Source organism: Chelonoidis abingdonii, chromosome 13 (genome assembly GCF_003597395.2).
Source record: "Chelonoidis abingdonii isolate Lonesome George chromosome 13, CheloAbing_2.0, whole genome shotgun sequence".
Classification (NCBI taxonomy): Eukaryota; Metazoa; Chordata; order Testudines; family Testudinidae; genus Chelonoidis; species Chelonoidis abingdonii.
The window spans coordinates 30,630,231-30,655,152 of record NC_133781.1 but is presented as its reverse complement, the minus strand read 5'-3'; the positions used below and the strand labels follow the sequence as shown (position 1 = coordinate 30,655,152).

Below are 24,922 nucleotides of genomic sequence, written 5' to 3'. Positions count from 1 at the left end.
TTTTCCCAAAACCTTTTTACTCAAGAGATCTTCTTAGCCCACCTTATTTCTCCTTTTCCCCCTGACCTTTTTTAAAACAAATGTTTATATCAAAGGAGTCTGGCATATTTTACGTTCTTTGTGAGGGTGCACAAGATCGGTGTTTGAGAAATCCATTTTACTAGTTATATGCCTTAATTGAAAGGAATAGTTGTTGGGAACAACACACCACACTAGTTTAATTGATGCCAAAGCCTGTGGTCTCACTTGGTCTAGGAGCAGACAAACATCACACAGGTGTACATCCTCATAAAGAGGACAGCACAGAATTCACTTCCCTATTCTCGTTCCAACAGCACAGCCCATTCTTTGCTGAGCAGCTGACAGCATTCCAGGTGTGGCTAACGATGGGAGTGGAGAACCGGAACCCGCCGGAACAACTGCCAATAGTTTTGCAGGTGAGTCATCTTGGCACAGGCCAGGTAGCGAGCTAAGCTAGCTGGCACTGCTCAGACTCATGGGTGCTCATGTGAATGAGTTTATGTGCATTTCTTTCCCTGCCTGCCGAGTGCTATGCACTCAGCCAGATGATGTTTGGGTATATAAACTACGTGGGCTCATTCAGGACTAATTGAACCTGATTGTGTGTTTGCTAGACCCTTGCTGATAAAGAAATATTTGTCTTCCGTCTTTGTCCCTCCACCTCTACACCTTCAGATAAGCATAAATTCTTGCTGTTGTCTAACAGCACTTCAACAGCGTCAAGCTCCCTCGCCCTCTCCTATTTAGCTGTGAATCAGCAAAGCTTTTTCACAGAATGGTGCACTTGCTGTATTGCTTTCTCCCTTACTTTCCCATCATACCTGCTAGCTCTGTTAGGCAGGGACATTGTCTTCTTTCCACATTTGCAAAGCGGGTGCTGCTGCAGTCTAAATGACTAGTGAATGGTTCCTGTATCTGTCCCCTAACAAGGGAAGAGGGGTCTGGTACAATTATAGAAAAGTGTTCAAAGTATCACATCTCCGGGTATATTGGGAAGCAGCACAGGCATGAGGCTCAGAAGGCCACTGCTGCTCCTCTGCACTCCTTCCTGTCTGCTTGGGCTAGTCTGAGTTCATCTATAGAAAGGGAAAAATACAGTTTCAGAGTGAACCCTGGGGAGCACTAGAGTCTCATCTGAAACCAAGTTTCCCGGGGAGTGAAGGCAGAATGCCCACCTACACCCCCAAATGCAAATCCTTTCCCTTAGGTACAAAAATATAGCTCCCCTCCCACTCAAAGAAATGGGGTCCTAGTCTTCCACATGTCCAAGGACATTTATTTTCCATCCTCATAATGGGAAAAGACTCACCTTCCCTCTAACAGCCACTAACAGACAGTACCATCAATCTTTTTGAGACCAAATCTTAATTTTTCTGAGCCTCCAGAGGCTGAGATCAGTTGGAAGAAGAGATGTGCTGTTTATCTCTGTCACTGCAATGGAAGCAGGCAGGTTTCTTCTCTGGCATTATGTCCACTGCCTTCCACTGAATTAGTTGGCACTAGGAAGCTCTTCTGGTAGTATGAGATCTCACCTGGTTCAGGAGTATGCTTCCATCATCTCAAAGGGTGAGACTAGGATAGAGAAACGTGGCCTGTGTAAATGTTAAAACATTGCTATGTGTGGAGGGTAAATGTGTTCACACACTGTTTTATAAATGGGGATTGTTGTTTGAGTCGTGATGTGTCAGTGAACAATTGGGAGGGGGAAGAGTGCACATTTCAACACGCTCTTGAATGCCGTGTCACATAGATCTTATGTCTACTGAACAGCACCCCTGTGACCTAAAGAGGTACGTTTCTGCGAATGTATCCCTGGAGAGGGGGGGCATGTGAGTGCCACAGGCATGGTGCCAGACATGTAAAACCTGGTTCTGCCAAGGACAGGAAAACAGTCCTTTGTAAATGGTCTTTTATTGACTTATCAAAATTGCAGTCCATTTAGAATCACTGCTGTCTCAGGGGAAGATCTGACAAAGCCAGATTTCTGATTCAGAGAAAAGCGAGAGGAGAACTTTACAAAGAGAAAAGTTAACTCATTCAATCTGAGAGTCTGAAACAAGCCTGAGCAGTAGATTCTTAATCCTTGCTGAGGCACTTCTTTTCTAGGCTGTGAGAGTGCAGATGGACAGGATTATCACTTGCCCCATGGAGGTAAATAGGAGCTGCAGAGGGAGTTTTTGTTTCATGCAGTGTTGCCCTGTAATAATGGCAGCTGCTGCTGCTGCATTGACCTGATTTCCTCAATCCTGCATTACCTCGGAGCTTTAATGCTAAAGCCTGGACCCCATTATCCATAAATTATCCTCCCATGCCTAGGCAGTGCTGCAACTTGCATGCTCAGGCTTCCTTGGCTTTTTCAAATCCACTTCCCTCCTTATCAGCTTGGTACTCCAGATTTGAAAATGCTGCTTGCGTCTAACCTTGAGCAGGGCCCTCTGTTGCTGGACAGCTATTCAGAGTTGTGTAGTTGTCTGATCTAACAAACCAAACTGATTTGTAATCCAGACCTCCAAATGCCCTTGCAGCCCCTGTATCCTTTTAGGGAATGGAGAGATTACTCCGATGCAGTTGGTATGAAGATGCAGTTCTTATAGCAACAGCTCAGTGCTTTGAGTATTGGCCTGCTAAACCCCGGGTTGTGAGTTCAGTCCTTGAGGGGGTAACCTAGGGAACTGGGGTAAAAAAATCTGTCTGGGGATTTGGTCCTGCTTTGAGCAGGGGGTGGGACTAGATGACCTCCGGGTCCCTTCCAGCCCTGATAGTCTATGAAAAATCTCCCTCCTGGTTTCTTTTAAGCTCATATCATTATTGTTACATGGTTCCTGTGTCCATATCACTTTTGTCTTCAGGTCATTGTGTCGCTTTGCTTCAGGAAAGTGGATGTGCATAAAAGAAACCCAGATACTTTTCTCAGATAATGAATTGCAAGTTTAATTAAATCTTGGAGATATTTTATTTTATACATGCCTCTGTGATATTAACAGCAGTAAGATCCATTTGCATGTTCATTTAGAAACCCTTTTAAAATTGCATCTAATTTTTTTCCTGTCTTTGACAGAATGTGTGGACTTATTTAATTCTTATGAAAGGGAATAATATGCACAGCCCGCCTGCTTTCAACTTTCTCTGCCAATGCACCTTACACCTAGCCTGCACCACCCTCTCTTACACTCAGTCCTGCCCTGCCCCACCCCCTCTAATGTCTGCTACTGTCTAAAATAGCGCTCCCTGTTACTAATGCCAGGCCTCTTCTGAGTACACTGCTAATTGTGCCAAATTATGTAGCGGTTTTATGGTGTAGACAGAAGCCAGCTAGGGTGCGATGACTGAAGTCCTTTCTCTTTTGACCTATATCGGGATTGGAGCATTATTGAGAGGTGAAAGGTCAGTATGCTCTCTGTACCCTCACATAAATGCCATCCTTTCCTTCTGGTCCTGCGCATGAACCTTAGTGTCACTCTAGTGGGCCGCAGTATGAAGCATGACCCAGGCAGTATTAGTTACTGCTGTTTAATTTTTAAAGTGGAAGACCATCAAATAATGCAGGGGAGCAAGGGGGCAAATTGTGGAGCCAGATCAGGGAGCTTCTGCCATGATCCATACTGGGGGATATTACTCGTTTTAAACAGAGGATTAAACGTTGCATTCCAAAATCTTACATCTGGTAAAGAGATTCACTTCTGGAGGTCTCAATCTGTGCATATTTCACACCACAGTAAACGTAAGCCAGTAGAACTACTCCTTATCGGCATCAGATTCTGTTTTAATGAGATTTTTACTGAAGACTAATGTGACCCTTTGCTTAAATCCTTAGTCCCTTACATCCAGTTGCCAAGGAAAGCAAAAACTTATTTCTGCTTCCGAGTTGTTTTGGGTAATGGGAGATGGGGCTTACTGCTCATCCCAAACACTTCCACTGGATGCCATCCTGCTCCTGCTTTGTCTCCTTTCTTCCCTCTGTAAATCAGGAGAGAACATTTCACAGCCAGAATGGCTGCTTCTAGCAGGCCTGTGCTGGATCACTGCTTCTGTGCCTGAGAGAGATGTGAGCAGATGGCATGTGTCAGAAACCCCACTTTCCTAGAGTTGGGAAAACAAACTGCATTCCAAGAAAAAACATTTGCATATGTCTGCATAAAACTTTTCAGGGGGTAGCATTGCTGCATTAGAAGATGGCTGGTACCCACAGAGCGCTGATGGGACAAGACTCCAGCCAGTCAGCTCTCTTGCCTTTCAAATGATTCACCTGTTTGAAACTTAAGCCTTAGATGAGGCTGATGTGTCTGAGCGGGGAGCCTCTGGGAGGTCTTGTTATACTTGCCTGGCTGTTACAAGGCTTTCCGTTCATGGCACTAATCTTTGTTTTCCCCTCTCTCTGCAGGTGCTGCTGAGCCAGGTGCACCGGCTGCGAGCTCTTGACTTGTTGGGAAGATTTCTGGACCTGGGTCCCTGGGCAGTTAGCTTGGTGTGTACAATGTTACACTGGCCCTTTGAAAGGGAGTGATTTTTTTTTCAGTGTAGACAATATGTTCTAAAGGATGATTTATGAATGCAGGGTGTGGAAAATAGGCCCTGAGTTTGGAGCACTGATCAGAATCTGACAGCAGTCAGAAGGCCTTGAGGTCAACATCAATCAGGTTGCCAGAGCTTAAGCAGGATTTAGAAGCTGCTGAGAGTCCTTTATATTTAGTCCACGTCAGCTTTAGTCCACGTTGTCCATGTTTTGCTCCTTCTCTTCCAGCTGAGATTATGAATAGTGATGGCTTCTGCATAGAAGTACATGTGGAGATACAGAGAGCATCTAATGGGCATATGAGACCTATGGAACTAATTATCCAGATGAAATGAAGCCCTGAACCCAAGTAACAGTCATGAGCATTTCCTTTTGCTAAGAAACAAGTTCACTCCCAGGAAGTTATGGGATCATACATATTTGTTTCACCTATCCTTCATGCCTGGGGCAGATGCACTTGAGAGGATGGCAGCTTGGACTGAGGGAGAAGGTCAAACAGCTGCACTTGGTCTAAACTAGCTATAACTGGGCAAGGAGCAGCTTGGGGGTAGTTGATTGATGTTTTTAATATATAAAATATTTTCATTAACAAAGTAAGAGTTAAAAATGGCTAGGGTTTATAAACTGTCATATAAACTAAATTAAACATGGAACTAGCCAGTTATCTATCATCCCCCTGGTCACATGACTTGTATGCTGTATCTCTTTTGCCTTGTCCTTCATCCATTTGGTCTTTTTAGATCATGTGAGCTGTCCAGGGCATGGACAGCTGCCTTCTGCATTTGGAAAGTGCCTAGCACCATGTGGGTAATAAATATGAATGGAACAGGAGTGTCACTTGAAATAGAGATGTAAATGATTTCAGGTGCCTTCTGTTAACAGAGGGTGCTCGTGGGACTTTGACAGCAGGGAATGAACAAATCCTGTGATGGGACCTTCGCAGATTTCTCTTTCATCCTCCTCCCAGACTTGTTCCCACACCACTGAGGTCAGATTCTGTTCTGCACCTTCCGGAAGCATAGCACACGAGCCGTAGCCCTAGGAGGGAGGGGGTCAAAGGTGGCTTTAAACTCTCTGGATTGCAAGCTCCTGTGGGGACAAAACATGAGCAATTCGAAATTACTGTACCCTCCCTTGTGCTCCTATGGCTTGCATTGTAAGCCAGACTCACCACAGCAGTGTGTGGTACATCCCTTGGGCCTCCTTCACTAGTTTTATACCAGAGGCAGGCAACCGATGGCACGTGTGCCAAAGGCGGCATGCAAGCTGATTTTCAGTGGCACTCACACTGCCCGGGTCCTGGCCACTGGTCCGGGGGGCTCTGCATTTTAATTAATTTGAAATGAAGTTTCTTAAATATTTAAAAAACCTTATTTACTTTACATACAACAATAATTTAGTTACATAATATAGACTTACAGGAAGAGACTTTCTAAAAACGTTAAAATGTATTACTGGCACATGAAACCTTAAATCACAGTGAATAAATGAAGACTCGGCACAGCACTTCGAAAAGGTTGCCGACCCCTGTTTTATACCATGTTTGGCCTATGGCAGCCCAGTGCAGTGCCTGTGAAGGGAGGAATTCTGCCTTGCCCCCTTATACATCACTACACGGCTGGTGTAGCATATAGGTGCTGGAGCAAGGGGACAGAATTCCTCCCTTCAGGTTTATTTTGCACTGCACTTGTATAGACTATCTACAGTAGCCACTCAGTAATGGTGAAATGCTGAACAATTTAACTAGCTATGTGTCCTCCTGCATGCTATTAGTCTCTAATACCGTGCAAGTAGCTTAGTTAAAAGCCTCTGTAAGTGTGGGAGGCATGTATGATTTCCAGTGGAAGGACTGTAATTAATGAGTTTTTGCAATCTGTTTACTTGTGGGAGCAAATAGCCCCCTCTGAGGGAGGAAAGTGACACATCATGAGGCGTGAAGAATCACATGCTGTAACGAATAAAAGCTGGTGCTAAATTAACTCTTCATCTCAGTGGGCCAGATATCTGGGGACATCCAGGAATAAAATCAGAGATAAATAACTACTCGGGGGTCCCCTCTTTACTGTAAATGGATGATACTAATTTCTACCAGATTTCCCATATGTGCCATAAATATGTAGCATCTATGTAACGGGTGCAATTCTGACACCTGTCCAGCTGTCCTCCTGCCGTGGGTCTTGGAAACCTATGCTAATTTGCTTTCTACCTTTCTCCCCAGGCTCTCTCTGTTGGCATTTTCCCTTATGTGCTGAAGCTACTTCAGAGTTCAGCTCGGGAACTGAGACCACTTCTTGTCTTCATCTGGGCCAAAATTCTTGCGGTGGACAGTGTGAGTAATCTTGAACCGTTACTGCTCTTTATTTGTTTCCAGAAACATCCTTTATTGTTATCTTCCTTAGCCAATTGCTTTAAAGTTAGAGGCAGACAGTACAATCTACAATGAAATACAGGAGGGTGGATTTAAAACCAGTGTATTCATTTAGTAGGAGTTCCCACCTGCAAAGTCACTAGTGCATTAGAGTTACCTGCTGAGAATTTCTGAATGTGAAATCCCCATTGATGCAGTGACCAGCCTGATTTGAAATGGCTCATTTAGCTCCCTGCCCAGTCACTGGACTTTTTGCAAGTGATCACCAGCACATTAAGGAAGTTATTCCCATGTATATGAAGTGAAATGTCTCTTCTCTCAGTTTATCCCTCATTCATGCTGAAATCTCACTTTACTTGGAAGAAATTCCATTTTTCAATCATGCTTTTTTCTGTATAAGGGTGACCTACGTTCTATGGGTATGTCCACACTTAATGACAGCTTGTAGAGTACAGACACTGCAGGCCCAGCTAGAACAGGTTTAAGTAGTAGTGTAGACATTGAGCCATACCTTAGGTGAGTAGAGTGCTCTGTACACCTGAACCCGCAGGGTATGTACTCTACGCAGTTCTCTACATGCCCAAGCAGTACCACCTACAGTCTACACTGCTGTTTTTAGCAATCCAGTGTCTTGCTGCCTCCCCGCTGCGTCACCCTTTCTCTGCCATTATGGAAGGCTCCACCGGCAGGGAAAGGCTCTGTCGTGGGGGTGGCAGCGGGGAAAGGCTCCGGCAGCTGTTGCATGTAGCTACATACAGAGTAACAAGTGTGGACGCAGCCTGCTGTCACTGTGGCGTATAGCTACACATGTAGTGCCTGTAGTCTACATTCTGCTATAAGCACAGCATAGCCTATAAGTGCTGTAGGTAAATGTCTGTTACAGTGGCTTTGTCCATATTGAGGGCTCATGCTCTGTTTGCTAAACTAGTTGAGAACATTTGGTCAGGCTTTGCCTCCATCCAGGCAAGAACAGTCTCCAAACTCATCTTAAACACCTGGTGATCATCAGCATCTCTAAAGCCATCCTAGAAATAGAGCAAAACTAGTTCTTTGGAGAGTTTAGCTACCATGTTGCTCTAAATCTAATCTGGTCTTGTTCTCTGAGCTGCAATGACAGCTGGCGTTGGCGGGCCTGGAAGTGCTGAAGAGTTCAGAACGGACAGGACACTGGGCTGCTTCTACACGGCCTGTGATTCTGGACTTCTCCCTCTCACAACACACACTGGTACCTCTTTGGCATCCTTCAGGACAAGGCTTAAAACTGGGATCATGGTTTTTGAAGATGGCCTTAATAAAGACTCTATTTTTTGGTACAAATATTTGAACAGTTAGTTAATTGCAGCTGCAAATGTGCAGTGATACATGTAGTTTCCTGGTTTGACACCTACAATTAATTGCAGGTTCAGTTATTAGTTGACGTAAAATTGCATCAACTGCTTTTTAAAGTTGGAGTCTTCCTGTTTTAATGTTGGTTGGTTGTATATTTTCATGATCTTCTCTCTTGTTTGTAGCATAAGGAATGATAGTGGATTTGTTGGAATTCTTTCTCTCTTGATCGAGCACTGTCCTATTTAGTTTTATAAATATATTTTAGTTAACATCTTAAGAGGCTTTCGAATGGCAAAGAAAATTAAAATTATTAATCTTAAAACTCATATTGAAAAGCTTAGTTTTGATGCATGCTCCTCCGTGCAGTTTCAGCCCCAGAGACAGGTGCAATACATAATAGGGATATTGTAGAATCAACTTAATTAGCATGCACCACAATGGAAACAAACATGCCAGTGAAGGGATTGTCCTGCTTATCAGAGGAAATACTTCCTGATTTCTGGAACTGTTTTAAAAATAAGCCTAGAATCATCCTTCCAGCTTGGACTGGGCAGAGACTTGCCTAAATGCGCTTGATGAGACATCTTTGGCTTGTTAAGATGATCAAAAGACAGTGTAATGATTATGCCCACAATAAATATTAAAATCCCTGTATTTCTATAGTACATTTATCTTCCCCCCATCCCCATTTTCACCCTTATCTCTCTAAAAATAAAAATGAAAAATATGTCGTGCAAGACCAATATCTGCAGGATCCAGAAATGAAAGGGACAAAAGGGGTGGGGGTAATGTAGCTCTTAGTCGATAGATACAGCAGTGTGTCATATAGTATTTTGGCTGTGAAGAGCTCTCTCCTATGTGAATGTAGTGCTTTCAGGGATAGCTATTTTATGATGGAAATGACAACTGCAGGGGTATGCCCTGAGAATGTAAGTGAAAGTATTCTCAGATGCTGAAGGCAGTCATGAAAGGCTGTTTTCCATTGTGTTGGCTGAAGGATTAATTAGACTGCACTGAATCACTACTGCTACAGTGTTAGAGTACAGCAGGAGTGTGTATGCATGAATGGACAAGCCATGAGAATATTCTCATATTGGCCACATTTCTAACTGGAACTGTTTTCTTACAAGGGCAAGTATTACATCGACCATCCAGGCAAAAGCCATGGGTCCTATTTTCAAACACTTTCCCAGAGAAGCTTCCTCTGGGGTGGATTGGTTTAAATCAAAGTTCTCAAAGTGATTTAAATCACCAGTTTCAATGATGATTTAAATCAGAAAACAGTAAACTTGGATTGAAATAATACATTTTAATCTAGTTTTTTATTTGTACTTTTTAGTGATTTTTCTTAAAGAAAGGTTGATTCTCATTAGTTGGAAATTCTTAAAACATGTTGATTTTCAACTAAAATGTAGCCTAAAGATGGCACCTCTTTTGCCAAAGTGCATATACTCTATCTGTACATATTTATTTAAACAATTATAAAGCTTACTATACATTTTTACATTTTTTATGATAGAAAATGGTAAATGATGCATTTCTTATTTACTAGGTAGTTAGTTATTTGCTCATGATTTGTGTCAAGCTGTATTTGCCTGGAATTTGGAATTCAGTTAAAATGCACAAAAACAGCATTTTAAAATTTTTATTAGTTAAATATAACTACCTTAAGTGTGCTGGGTACATAAGCAAGACAAAGTTTATCAAAACATATTTTCCATTTTAAACTATCTGTAGTTGGTGTATTGAACTGGTTGATTCTGGTCACCATGTCCTTCACAATTTTGGAGCTAGTAAATCTCATCCTCTCACATCTAATTTTTATTCATAGATTGGTAGAGGAAAACAAGTTTTACTGCTTTTTCAACTCCCAGTCAGTTTCTCAACTTTGAACCAGTTATTGAACTAATCTAATTGAATAAACCGAAATGAAGACAATAGTCCCTCTGCACCTGCAGAGGAGACTGCTGCTGTCAAAAGCTGGTTTAGCCCTTCAACAAACTCTGGCTACAGGTTCTTAGCAATGACTTCCACCTGTTCAGTGGTATGATCTTAACTTGAAAATTTTAGAAGCAAAGGTGCTGCTTTAATATTATTTTTTAGTTTAATTTAAGTGATTCAATAGATTATAGTAAGTTTATACTTTAATATGAGTTTGTAGAATTTGAAAATTTATTTTAAATAGCTTTATTCTAAAAAGAAAAAAAATTACTTCAAAATTTTAGAAATCTGATTTTTTATTATTATTATTATTATCCAACCTGCTTTCTCCTGGTTCTAATTTGATCAACACTGTTTCCTTCATCTAGTTTTGCATGTATGTGCATCCTTCTTCCCTTTCAAGAAATGGTTACATTGACATGACCAGCCAGAGTTAAACTAATTGCTTAATCATGTTTGTTTTTGCTAGTGGGGTATAGTTACCTGAGGCTCTTTTCCTGCCGCTAGTTCCCCTCAAAGGTTTTTGCCTTGTGCTCTGGAGAGCAGACTTTGCTGCTAATTTTTTATTATAGTTTTGGTTTTCTCCTTCCATGCATGAGCAGTGAGACAATAGAAGTAGACTGACTGAAAACAGGCAAAGGTGAATGTGTGCTACGCTCTTGCATTTGTAATATACTATGTCATAGAATCATAGGGTTGGAAGGGACCTCTGGAGGTATCTAGTCCAGCCCCCTGCTCAAAGCAGGACTAATCCCCACACAGATTTTTACTCCAGTTCCCTAAGTGGCCTCCTCAAGGATTGAACTCACAGCCCTGGGTTTAGCAGGCCAATGCTCAAATCACTGAGCTATCCTTCCCCTTAGATTGATTAGAAGATGCCCTCAATTAGTAACTACCCGGTTTAGGAGTTATACCTTTGTCATGCAAGTTGCAGGAAAAAGCAATCAGATGTAACAGAAGTGTTGTCTTCTAAGCAAAAATATATCTGTACTGTGAGTGTTCTTAAAAACTTTTTAGTGTCTGAATATATTTGCTTTAATCCTGCATACATTTGCACTGAGGTATTCAGAGATGCCTCTAGCTCGCCAGGGCTGAGTTCTGTTGGAGTGTTTCCAGCCAATCTACCTCCTGTGCTATACAGCATACGTAACTGTATGGCATGTTGCAGTATATGAATAGCAAGGAAACTGGTGTTAAAGAGCCCTTGGAAAGGAGGTCAGGCCAAGAGTTTATCCTGTGTTAAACTGGTATAATTTGTTGGGCATCCTCCTCCAAATCTTAAATATCTCACTTAAAAAATCCACACTACAGTCAGTGAGAAAATTAACCAAAAAAAAAAATTGCTCTTCTGATGGAACCTTCAGACTATCAGGGGCAGCCAAGTTACCCAGCGAAGAGTAACTCTGTTCGGATCGTCGACGTTACAACCAGTAACTCTGTAAGAAACAGGGAAGTACTAGGTATGGTTGTGTTAATTTAATCTCTACTTAAAACAATGCAGCAAGAATTCAGTGCCCATAAAATGGGAAAAGAAAACATTAGAAAAAGAACTTTAAGTTTCTAAGAGTTTAAAGACAGTGGAGAGTAACAGTGTGAGATTTTTGAAGGGTTGCACTTAGACCCTTTAAATGGCATATTTAACTGCCAGCTAAATGTTCTTTGCTAGCAGGATTTGTGAGGAGCAGTGGCATCTTGTGGTCAGTACAAATGCTCCAGATAGGTATTCCCCAGGGATAATTTTACATGGCTACACATTTTTTGTGCTCTAATCCTTCCCCCACCATTGGAAATCTTTTTATTGTATGCAAGTGCTAACCTTTCCCACCTACCCTGCAGCACGTTTTGTTCTTATGCCTTTATTATTCACAAGTACAGGATGCGAAGTAGGGAGATGTTATTGACACTGAATATTAATATTGTTCTCAGGCACGGCATAGAGAACATATTAGCAAAGTGTATGTTTAAAGCTATTCTGGAGTTACTTGATTTGCTTCCCTTCCTCTGGCCTCAGATGATTGGCTGGTGCTGGCATCACGTTGGGGTGCAATGAAAGCTGGGCAGTCTTTTCTTAGCTGGCATCTGCCTGCCGTCACACTGGTTTGAGATGCCTTCGTCTTTCTAAGGGGCAAAGATACGAAGAAAGCGAAAAATGTTGGGAAGAAGGAAAGCAGCTCTCCTTTTGCACAGTGTTACCTATGGTATCTGCAAATTGACATTGTTCATTCCCTCGCTTCTTTAGTCTGCTGCAAAGTGCGTCTTTTGTTGCTTCGGTAATGAAATATTCTCTTGCATCTTTGTCTTTCCAGCCCCCTCCTTTCAACAATTAGTTTTCCTTCCTAGTCCTCCATTCCTGATTAAAAATACATGATGCTGTCTCTGGCGTGAAACATACAGCAGAATCGCTGCCACAGGGAGAGTTAAAAGCAAAGTCAGATTTCAACCCAAAACGGTCACTTTAGTGCTATGCATTCTTGTACTCTGACCTTAATATGTCATACCTGGAGCCTGAGATTTCACACTAGCAAAAAGGGAGCCCTGCGGAGAGGATCCTGGTGATGATTATCAGTATTTGAATCCAGGCTGCCTGCTTCTCCTGTAATACTGTTCCTAGGAGCCCTGATTTCTGCATATTGTGCTGGGGAGAAAGATGGTGGGGTTCATCTGCCAAGCATTTTTTGTCACATGTCCAGAGAGCACGTTACAACATGATAGTGTCCTATCCAGACTGTGACATAGTATGGTCTTGCCTATGTAGATGAGAGTAAATCATGTTACCAAACGGTGTTCCAGCCCCAGGTCAAGGATGGAATAGGCCAAGAAGAATGGACAGTCCCCCACCCCTCAGAGATCAGCTATCAATCAGAGTGGAAACTCATTGATACAGCAGCAAAGAGTCCTGTGGCACCTTATTGATACAGGTCACCGTAGGGGAAACATGCAGTGTGCTGAATGGGAACTTCAGCCTCCAGGACTGTCAGTCCTTGCACCTTTCAGGAGCAGTACCGTCACCTGAACAATATAGTTCCTTGTGGGCATTTATTCACGATTCCAAGCCACCAAACAGGATGTCATTAACAACAGTCTTTGCTCATTAGAAATACAAGATTGGAAAATCAGAGATTACTGGTTAAGATTTGGCGTGCTTGGGGAGAGATGTGTAGAGAGAGCTTGCAGAACATCTGCATATGATATGTTTGCCGGTCAGGAACGCTAAAAACAGACAGAAAACTAACACACAACCCTTCCTCCCAGTCTGGGTAGGTAGTTTATGAAGATGATGTGCTTTGAGATGATGAGATGATCAATGTCTGGGGACCTCTAGGCATTTGTCCAGGACTTAGACTGGCTGTGCAGGTGAATATTTAGCTTTATGTGTAGGGGGTGATGTGTAGAAGTTACCAAAACATCTGATCTGGAGAGAGAAATTCAGCTCTTGTTCTTTTTAGGCTGGGACAGCAGCCATCAGCAAACCAGGTGGAGAATTAGATAAGAGACTTTTGAAATATGTAATTTTATTTTGGTTTTGTGAATGTCAGAAATCTGATTGATCAGATTCCTCATTTTCCCTTTAGTGGCTCGTAACTACCATGGTGAAGGTATGCCATGGAACAAAGGGGAGTCGAATGCTGCCTCTCTCTCTAGGGTGCTCTGAAGAACCAGAGGGCAACTTTGCAGTTTGTATTCCTTTCAGATGCCAACATGCAGTGAAACTATTTGCTTTAAATAACACGAGGCCCTGGTCACCTCTTCATACCCAAGAGTCTTTGACTGCAGTCCTGACAGGGAAGCTCTTACTTTTGTTTCTCAAATGAAATTGGGATTGAGAAAAATGATTAAGACATGAAATATTCATAAATCATTGGAGGCAACAAGAAGTTATCTCCAAGTTATTGTACTCATTGTTTTTCCTTCTCCCTGTCTCGTTTTTCAGTCATGCCAAGCTGACCTTGTGAAGGACAACGGTCACAAATATTTCCTTTCGGTCTTGGCAGATCCCTACATGCCAGTAAGGACAAAGAGTCTTTTTCAGACTTATTTAAAACTTGCTAAGGTCCTCTTTGCTTTTATGCTGCTATGATGTGGTTGGTGCTATTGGTGGGGATGAAATGGGAACTGTGGGTGTTTTGATAAATGGACTGAAGTGCTATCTAATTTCATGGTACCTTCTGTAACTACCTTTACTAGTATTCTGTTTAGTATCATCCTACAACAGGATAGCCCTCTAGCAGTACACATTAGGGGCTATTTCCCCCTTCTCCCCCCCCCTCCCCAGTTTCTCTAGTGAGAAAAGCACACAGCTGTCACAAACATGAACTAAATAGGGCACTGGCCTTTTCTGCACTAATGCTTTTTAAATCCTGAACGTAAATGAAAAATACAATGGAATACAGAATAGTTCCCAGTCACTCAACCCCATGTAAAATATAATAGGATTGCTGCAAATTATTTCTTTTAAATGGTCTGTTTATTTCACTTAAAAATGAAATGTGAAGTGGCCGTGTTGCCAGCCTGATGACATAACTAAGTCAGGCATTTCAGAGCTGCAGCTAGACGTGGGATAGCAGGAAATTTCTATCTATCTATCTATCTTTTTTTTTTTTTTTTTTTAACTGTGAAAGTATTCTAGAAACCCTTGGGTCTCTGGCCGCCCTCCTTTCTACATGTCAGGCTGTTTTCTGTTAGAATTCTGATTAAAATCGCAGCCTCTCAATAGAGCCACAGCCAAGCAGGCCAGCCATGCTTCCTGTTCGCAGAGAAAGGAGGGGGACAAGTTTCATGGCCTGTTCCAGACACTTGTCATCAGGGACAGCTCCAGGCCCCAGCACACCAAGCACGTGCTTGGGGTGGCAAGCTGCAGGGGGCACTCTGCCAGCGCTGTGAGAGTGGCAGGCAGGCTGCCGCTGGCGGCTTGCCTGCGGAGGGTCCGCTGGTCCCATGGCTTCGGCGGAACTCTGCCTGCCGTGCTTGGGGCGGCAAAATTCCTAGAGCTGCCCCTGCTTGTCATTAAGCAACTCCAGAACCCAATTGTAAGTTTTAGATTCTCAAATTATCACAGTTTCAGGAGATTCATATCAAACAAGTCAAGAAGGCCAGCATGGTCTCTCTCCTTTCAAACAGTGCAGCATACAGTTGTTCTCTGTCCTGTTTAAAGATAAAAATTAGTTGTGGATTGTTTTGTTTTTAAGGCTGAACACAGGACTATGACTGCTTTCATTTTGGCTGTGATTGTCAACAGCTACAATACAGGGCAGGTGAGTCCCAACATCTTGATCTTTACAATGCTTCTCCTAAGCCTGTCTCTGTACTATGATTTTGCTTTGATGTGTCACCAACTGATGTGCATCAGAGCTTACTACAGAACTGGGAAGTTGCAGGGGGAGGATGTGGGACGAGGCTACAGAGGGAGTATGTGCACAGCCCCTGGAAATACAGGTTAAGGGCACACGTCGCTGAACAGCATCCTCTGTAAGCAGTACACGGACATATTATTAAAGGAATCCTGCATGGTTCTCGTCAGCTGCAAGCCTGGTGGCCGTGATGTGGGTCTTGGGAAGGGGTTTAAAGCCATAAATCATGGGGCTCTGACAGGTGTAAGGAGTATTACCGTTGAGGAAAAAGCAAGTTTATTGCATTCGGGAAGCATTTGTGACATTAACAGTTGCTTGGCTGGCTGTTAGAGCACACAGGTGACCTCCCCAGACTCTTCATAGCGCACTTGTGCAAAGCATCTCCAATAAAATTTTGCAACAAAACTAGTATCTAACCACGGAATAATTCTGTTCTCTACATTGCATCTGTCCCCTCTCTCAAAATCATTTTGTTGTTTAATGGTGAGAGAGGAAAGTGCCTGTCTTTGAATTGCACTGAACGATGTTTTAGGAAGCCTGCCTTCAAGGAAACTTGATTGCCATCTGCCTGGAGCAGTTAAATGATCCACATCCTCTACTGCGCCAGTGGGTGGCGATTTGTTTAGGACGTATCTGGCAGAATTTTGACTCAGCGAGATGGTGTGGCGTGAGAGACAGTGCCCACGAGAAGCTCTACAGTCTCCTCTCAGATCCCATCCCAGAGGTAATGTTTTAAGTGTAGACGTATATACTAGTTGGGCTGGAGCCGTTTTGAGTGAGGGGTACCAAACAATTTAAAAATCCGTATCTTCAAGAAATCTCATGAATTGATAGGTCTCTGGTTAAAAAAAAAACGCTTTCCATTATTTCTGCAGGAAAGGTGCTTAAGCCATGCAAGATCTGGGTCAGGAAAAGCAGAATAAATGTAAAGGATTATATAGTCCATGAAAGAGGGTTTTCAGTGTGATGACTTTAAATCCAGGGTTTATACAAGCTCCACATTTGTTTGCTCACTCTTGTGTCAGAAACCCTTCAAAACTGTGTTACCACAACTCACTGTATTTTGACAAGTTCTCTGATCCATTTTGTCTAAATCTAAGAACTGTTCTCAGTCTGATGGATGAAAAAATGCGATTTTAATGGAATGCATGTTTCACCTTTATGAAAATACTGTCCAAGAAAGAAGAGAATGTTGTGCCAACCAACATGGTGATTGACAGACCCTATGAGACCCCAGTGAAATTATATTCCAACTGGGAGAAGGAAGCTTGGAGATACAGGGCATTATCAGTGTGCAGTTATTAAAGTTTAGATTTTCTTCTTTTAGTGATTTAACACTTCCCAGTGCAGCCTTCTTTCCTTTTTCCCAGGTTTTTCCCCACCTGCAGATAATTGTCATGCAAAGGATCAGGTGACGTGTCCTCAAGGCCATCAACTTCTCTTGTCAATCAGCCAGATCAGATCCTTGCTGAGTTATGAGGCAAATGCTCCGGAGGCTGATTATGCTGCCTCCACAGCATTCCCAATGTCTGCCAAGGCAGGGAGTAAAGGACCACACTTGATCCCAAACCTTGGGCCTGTGTGGGGTGTGGCTGACCCTTCTTCCGTTTGTAGGTCATCTGCTCCCTTTTCATGGTCCCGTATTGGATAGTTGAAGGCTTTAGAGATCTCTAGTGTAAAGGAGACCTAGGGCCCTCAATGACAATTCCTTATTCATCTTTATGCTATTAAGCAAAAGGTTCTTGACAGTGCCCTTTGAAAAATCACCAAAGGGAAAAGCCACCTGGCATTCCAGGGAATAATACACACTTCTGCACACAGGAATATTTGGAATTGCACCAGGATAAACCTTGGCAGTGCCCCTATATCTGTTTGTCTTTCTGGTCTTTGGGCTTCTTTCCTGGCCTTGAACCTCCCGGCATAATCTCTTATTCTGCCAACTTGCATCTCTCCAGAGCCAGGCTACTGTGTTGGCTAAATGGAGTAGCCTGGCTTTGGAGAGATCCGAGTTGGCAGAATAAGAGAGTACGACGGGAAGTTCAAGGCCAGGACCGGTAGGAAAGCAACGATGATCTTTTATTTTGTGTCTCACAGGTTCGCTGTGCTGCAGTCTTTGCACTGGGCACATTTGTGGGCAACTCAGCTGAACGGACTGATCACTCTACCACCATTGATCACAACGTGGCCATGATGCTGGCACAGCTCATCAACGACGGGAGCCCTGTGGTTAGAAAGGTACAGCAGGAGGGACATAAGGAAGTGAGGAGGATTAATGCTGGTGGCCTTCACAATAATGCTAAGAAGGGTTAATTGTGTGTGTTGCTGGGGAAGCAGACTCTTTGTACAGTGGATTTTTTCCTAGGCATTCATGGATTTCATTCATCTGGAAGCATTTGTTCAAGATCTCTGTCCTTTGGCAGCTGTTAGAGATACCTACTTCCTGCCCAGGGACAACACACAAACATAGTTCTCCTCAGTGAAAAGAGCAGCGTAAGTGACAGCTCCTGGCCAGGCCAAAAAGTTTGCCGACTCCGGTTTAGCCTGTTGACTCCTATGATTGCACGCTCAGAGCTGTAGAAATATGATAACTTTGCAGAGTCCTTTTTCTGTAGTTGGCCTTGTAAGTGAGGAAGCACAGGGTTCCCTGTGGGTTTTAGGATGAGGTAGGAGAAGACCAACAAATGGTCAAGTTGACCCCCCAACAGTAAAATACACTTGCTGTTTAAAACCATCTGTCATTTTTTCTGTAAGCTTATCACAGAGTAACTCTTAATGGGAGAGTGGGGCTTGGAGGGTTAGAATGTGAGCGGGTGAAAACTATGCATCTGCCACCATCTTTAGGAAACCCTCTGGGGAGTGTTGTGACTGGCCTTTGTTAGTGGAGCAGGAGTTTCTGTTAGGAGTCATTTCAGCAGGCTGGTGTGCTTTCTTATCTGCTTTGGAGTTGTCCCTTGGTTTTATAGCTCATACTCAAATCCCCCATGCACACATGCCCTCAAAAACAAAATTGCCTGGGTCAGCTGGAATCTCCTCTCTCATTTGTAATGGAATCTTTGCATCGTGAAATTGATGGCACAGTGTACTTGCTCTCTTGGTCCCAGATGACCTCTTCTCATTGGTTTTCCCTTGTCTTAATCTCTTGCCCTCAGAGAAACTGCTGAGAAGAGTTTCCTTTAGCATACGTGAGACTCTGGCAGCAAAGGCTGCTTCATCTACAAATGGATACCACCGTCCCAATGGAGCGGCATCGGTTTCTCCAAATCTCTTAATTAAAAAATCCTTTAAATAATGGAGAGTTCAGTCTTCTTTTGACTATTTGTATTTCTCTCTCCTGTCCCTGCTTGCAGTGTTAAGAAACAGGCTATAAAAGGGTTATTGCCCAGAACCTAATGAGGAGCTTGGCTGCCCAATGGCTTCCTGCAAATGGTTGTGGTGTTCACGTGCTTCTGCTGGTAGTACAGACCCTCTCTGTGCGTCATGGGTTTCGGAATGCCCAGGCCTTCTGTGTCGATGATTTTCTGGTTTAATTTCCTGTGAGGTTTATGTAAATGTCAGTCTCCTCTCTGTTTTATGCTGCTGGCATGCAGAATATAGTTGAGTCTGAGTTACAAACACCAGAGTTACAAACTGACCAGTCAATGACACACCTCATTTGGAACCAGAAGTACACAGTCAGGCAGCAGCCGAGACAGAAAAGCAAAACGAAAAACAAATACAGTTCAGTGCTGTGTTAAAGGTAAACTACTAACAATATAAAAGGAAAGCAGCATTTTTCTTCTGCATGGTAAAGTTTCAAAGCTGTATTAAGTCAATGGTCAGTTGTAAACGTTTGAAAGAACAACCCGAACATTTTGTTCAGAGTTACGAACAGCTTCTGTTGCCAAGGTGTTTGTAACTGTGAGGTGCCACTGTAATGTTGTGCTGCTTTCCATAGTCTGCAGACAATACATTTAAACAGGCATGGAGAGCATGATTTGGAATACTGAGTAGCCACAGGGGTGCTGGCCATTGGCAGCTCACTAGATCATAAGCACACGCCTCTGGGAGCGGTTCAGTGTTTCACGTTCCAGGGTTGTCACAATGAAGCACTAATGCCATTTGCCATCTGCCCTGAACGTCAGGAAATTCCATTTCCAAGGCTGCGGCTCTGCGGAGTCTCAAGAATGGATTTTAATAGGCATGGCATTTCATTTGCTGTACAGCATGAGGAATCCCCTGGAAACAGAAATGTACATGGTACATAAAACATATTGTGTAACATAATAACCAAATAATAAAAAAGACCGTATATTAAAACAGGCTAGTTCAGACCACAGTATATTTGCTGTTTAGCAATACACCATGAGACCAGTTCACCTACCCCTTCCCTGAAGCCAATGCCTGAACCAGGAATAAATCTGTCAGAGGTTAGTGACCTCATTTGTGTGCTGGTTCTTTGAGTTTGAAATCAGTGCAGGAGTGGGGGCAGGGAAAGAAGCCAGTGCACTTTGGTGTCTTATCCAGAATCCTGACTCTTGAGAGTTCTATCTGATTTTGTGACTTCCTCTAGAAACAAGAGCTGTGTTCTGTACGGGTAATGCTCTGCTGTTTGTTATTGTTTTGATAGCAAAGTTTTACATTACAGGACTTTGGGTTTTAAATTAAATATTAAATATTAATTTGTTACTGGAAGCATAAAGTGTATGGCAGCCCTATGGGAGGAAGAAGGGAGGGGCTGGGAGTGCAGTGGAGAGAACATGACAGCTCCATTCAGGAAAGAGACCTTGTTGCTTTCAAAAACCACAAGTTAGAAAATATGGTCTGACTGAGCAGTAATGCCATAGTTTCTTGAAGTTCACGTGTTCTGACCCTGCATTATACAACAAAGGCAGGTTAACTGCTTGCTGGGCGTCTGGATTGTTCCAGGCAGAACCCACCTGCCAGACACTGCCAAATTGTTCCTGGCAGGATTCACTTGCCAGGAGCTGCTCAATGATTCCAGACATAGCCAAACTTCCTGTTTATTTAGCTGGAATATTAGTTGCGCAACAAGGGCTGTGTTGAGCCAGCAATGAGAGGTTAATTCTGTGGCCTTATTCCACCAACATCTTATGCTTCAGTTTATTCATTGGTGTAACTGTATTCCAGTGTGCACAGTCTTTGGAATACGTAGATCTCTCTTTTGGAGATTTAGGCTGCAAACTGATGTTAGCAAGAGACCACAACTCTCCAGCCAGTCAGTTGGTCTGTCTGTCTGGTGTTTCTAAGGGTCCTAGCACCACATACCTAAGAGAGGGTCTAAGTTTTGGTGTCCACTTCCCCTCCTCCTCTCTAGGGCTCCCATGTTGGAGCCATTGAGCCAGAGAGAATTAAGCGGAGTCACTTATCAGACCCAAAGCATCACCCCTACATTAGCCAGCATTGGTCCTAGTAGATTAATATAAGCCTTGTTTTCTCGCCTGGGCTGACCATGCTGCCAAGTTTAGGACTCAAGTTCCAATGTCCTTTATGGTGATAGCTCAACAATGGCCTTGGCAGCCTATTGGTGTCTCTCTAGCTGAGTTTAGAGTGAGTGTAGCGCAGGCAGCAGGAATCCAGCTCCTTTCAGCAAGTCACACGTGAACAAACAGTGGTTTGGCCTTTGCCACGAAGAGCAAGAGTCCTGCTCCTTCACACAGTTCATTATTTCACTCCAAGAAACATGTGCCTCTCATGAGCAGGTGGCAGCTTGTACATAGAGGAGGGAGCTGTGTACAAGACTCCAGTTCTGTTCTTTCTGTGACAGTACATCAGTTTGACAATATCAGGCTGAATCAAAGAGTAGGGGTGCCTGGCCAGGAATAAAAGACCTTTTGTTATGAAGAATTCATTTTGAAACTAAGCGCTCTGGCTTTCTTCAGATCTTTGCACTGAAGTGAAGGAAAAATCAATGCTTCTCCAAACCAAGTATAAAAAAGTGCCCTCATCCCCACTCAAGGTGACAGATGGACATTAATTTTGTCAGAGAGCTGGTTTCACAGGGGCTTATTCTGCCTTATTTTTAAATGATAAAAAGATACTCACAGAAGAGAGGCTATTCCCCGTCATGTTAGCTCAGAGTAGAGGAAATTTGCTAACTCTGCCATCTTGCCACTGGTTTATTTGGGTTGGGCAGGGGGAGGGAGAGTTAAGAGGGGATTTTGTATATTCTTACTGCTGTAGAGAGAGATGTGCACGCTGGATCTGTCAATAAGCCTCCTGTATCAGCATAGGTCAGGTTCTACACATCACTGTCCAGTGGTTCAGCAAGGCCACTCCATTCTTATTAGCAGGCTGAGGGCTGAAATATACAAGATTCCTGATTTTAAAAGCATTACGAGAACAGATTCTTGTGTAACTCCATACCCTGCCTGTTTTTGAGATCTGAGCTACCTCAAAGAAAGTAAAGACCCTGAGTCTTGTTGGCGAGTGACTTCACTGAGAAGCTGCATTGTTTTGAGGGATTTTTTTTCTTGTGGGAGCCTTTGATGTGGGGAGCAGGAAAATGTAAGCGCATCAGAAGAACAACTGAAAAACCCTGGATTTTATTTATTTCTTTGTATGCAGGCTTATTTGGGGCCTGTCAATCAAGCATTGCTTTAAATGTAAGATAATGCGCTCTTCTGCTCAGAGTTCAGCATGACTTTGCTCTGACAGCAAGCTTTTGCTAGAAGGATGCCTCTGTCCATCTGTGTTACTTATAGGCCTTTCTGTTGCATTCATCACCAGAGAAGATAAGCATCTCTGAAATACAGTGTCTGTCTATGCTGCAGTTCAAGCCCGTGCCTGAGCCCTGGCTTGAGCCTAACCTCCTTTGCTTATACATTGCAATTGCGCTAACCCAGGGCTTGAACCCAGGGTCCCAGGACCCTGTGGGCTGGAAATTCCGAGCTCAAGTTAAGCAGGGACTGAGGGTCTGAGCCCTATTGCTTTGCCTTGTAGACGTGGCCCCGCTTGACTCCGGTCCCAGGAGTCAACTGGAATTATTCCATAATTTCATGGGACAGTTTCCTTAGTCGTCTCTATCCCAACAATCTGCAATCCATTCTATTGAAAATGGAAGCCACCCCAACTTTGCAAACGCCAGCAGCTCAGGTCCGCATTAACCCAATCTGTTCTGATCACCAATCTGCAAACACACTGTCAGAGACCCTCGTGGGTTTGCAATGGAGACCAAACCAATCAAGGCAAAGCAAAGCAAGCTGCTTCCCGGTAACATGCAGGGCAGGCAGTCAGATTTTCCCGCAGTGCATCATGGTCCTAGGGCTAGAGCAGGGCAGGGGGTTGGGTGAGAGCTAGGGACTCAGTTATGGCTACTTTGCCTTGGGTCTACACACTGCAGTGTGAATGCTACAGCCCTAGGTTTGAGCACGAGTTAGAAGAGTCTTGACATAGGGTTAAAATACAATGTAGACACTCAAGCCTAGGGCTCCCTAACATAGGTCAGCTAACTCAAGTCCCACTAACCCTGGGTGTATGTTGCAGTGTAGACATACCCACAGAGGGGCACAGAGTGATTCCCTTGCGTTTCATGGGAGAGGAGCATTTGAGTAGAGATTTGTGCCCTTCAAAAAGCATATTTTGTCCTCTGCAGTAGTTTGTATTGGAAAAGGCAGTTGTAGAATATGCTCTGGATGAACTAAGCAAGTTATAGCTGCTATGTCCTCCTTCGAGTGATAGTCCCTCTATATATTCCCCATGTGGGTACGCATGTGTGTGAGTCTAGAAATTCTTCAAAGCAGTGTCCATTGGCCTGCACATGCACCGTAGCTCTCCTGGTGCTCCCGACTGAGGGTATAAGAGGAAGTGCGGGTTGACGCCTCTCCAGTTCCCTTTTAGCAACACATGGCCTGAGTTGGAATTGTATCCTCCTTCACTTGGTTGCATAACGTATAAAAAAAAGTTCCTCCTCTGGGAGATGTCACAGCTCACTCCACATGAGCACAAGCTGCCTCCATGGCATCCCTCTTAGATGTGCTGCTGCAGGACATCTGCAGAGTCACCCCTTGGAGTTCTAGCCACACATTAGCGATGCTCTAGTTCATGTCTTGGCTGAGGAGGCAGCACTGGGATCAGCAGTATTGAAAGCGTCTTTGCTACCAGCTCCAGGCTGAGCACTGCTTGCCAATCATCCACATGTGGAATATACACAGGGGACCATCCCTTGAAGAAGTGGTGGTTACTTAATCTAACTGAAGTTTCTTCAAGATGTGTGGTCTCTATCTGTATTCCACCACCCACCCTTCATCCCCTCTGTGTTGGACCCTGTTGGATTTGTGGTAAGAAAGGGAACTAGAGAGGCGTCAACCCACAGTGCCTCATACCCCCTCAGTTGGGAGCACAAGGAGCATGGCTGCACATGTGCGGGCCAACAGACACTGCTTTCAACAATTTCCAGACTCAGGCATGTGGCGCACATGCATACTCGTATGTGGAATACTGATAGGGACCGCACAGCTGGAAGAACCTCTAGTTCAATAAGTAACCTCCTCTTTCATAGATTGCAGTTTGACAAACTATAGTAGAATTTGTGCAAACTCTGGTGGTCTCATTGGCACTCCCCTGGTGCACGCAAGCCTAATTTACACTCGTGTCTTTGTTAAAAACCCTTTTACTTTAGTTGAAGCACTGCACAGGAATTCTAAATCAAAGCTTGTTCCCTTTGACTGTTCTTTGAATTTTTGCTGGAGTTCTGTTCCAAGCAGACAATGGTCCATCTGACTGATGCACTTTATTTCTAATGGCAAATTCCTTGTCAGGCAGTGGTTTCTGCCTAAAGCAGGCTGTTTTTCCTGACAGCAGAGAATCCCTGCATTTTCAGTGAATAATATCCCCTCTGCTTTGGTTGTTGGGTATCCCTTCTTCTATATTGTGAATTATTCTGGAATGGCCTATTGATCAGGTTGTTCGCCCTCTTTCAGTGACGTCTGTTCCTTGAAAGCAGTTGTTTGTTTCTGACACGCACACTAATCAAAGGTCTGTTTCTCTCTGCTTTCTCTCCCCAGGAGCTGGTGGTGGCTTTGAGTCACCTAGTGGTTCAGTATGAGAGCAATTTCTGCACTGTTGCCTTGCAATTTATGGAAGAAGAGAAGAATTATCCTCTGCCCTCTCCAGCTACCACAGGTACATCCTTTTGTCTGCTCATGGCCAGGGGCAGTTTTGATCCTTGTAGTGCTTGGGAACCTTAGCTGAGGAATTTGATTGCATGACTAACAGGCATCAGTTCTAGTGACGCTATGGGCAACTCTCACGCCTTTGGCACTGTAATGCATTTTCCTGCAGAACCACATCTCAGAAAGATCTCCCTCTGAAAAGACTGAGATGTGCTTCTGGCTCACCGGGGAGTCACAGAGACTGAAATCCCTGCTATCCTGAGAAGAGATTCCTCCAGGTGCATGTTAAAGC

The 24,922-nt window shown here is 43.6% G+C and overlaps 1 protein-coding gene across 3 annotated transcripts in view; it reads left to right on the top strand.

Moving 5' to 3' along the window:
- The window catches only part of RPTOR (regulatory associated protein of MTOR complex 1), a 290,490-nt gene that overhangs the window by 187,351 nt on the left and 78,217 nt on the right, over positions 1-24,922 (top strand). For all 3 annotated transcript variants that reach the window (XM_075071909.1, XM_032797289.2, XM_032797288.2), the window contains 8 exons: positions 336-437; positions 4,403-4,486; positions 6,753-6,863; positions 14,104-14,178; positions 15,359-15,424; positions 16,053-16,244; positions 17,615-17,755; positions 24,523-24,640. In XM_075071909.1, the coding sequence (XP_074928010.1) occupies positions 336-437; positions 4,403-4,486; positions 6,753-6,863; positions 14,104-14,178; positions 15,359-15,424; positions 16,053-16,244; positions 17,615-17,755; positions 24,523-24,640 (889 nt within the window). The remainder of the gene's footprint in view (positions 1-335; positions 438-4,402; positions 4,487-6,752; positions 6,864-14,103; positions 14,179-15,358; positions 15,425-16,052; positions 16,245-17,614; positions 17,756-24,522; positions 24,641-24,922) is intronic.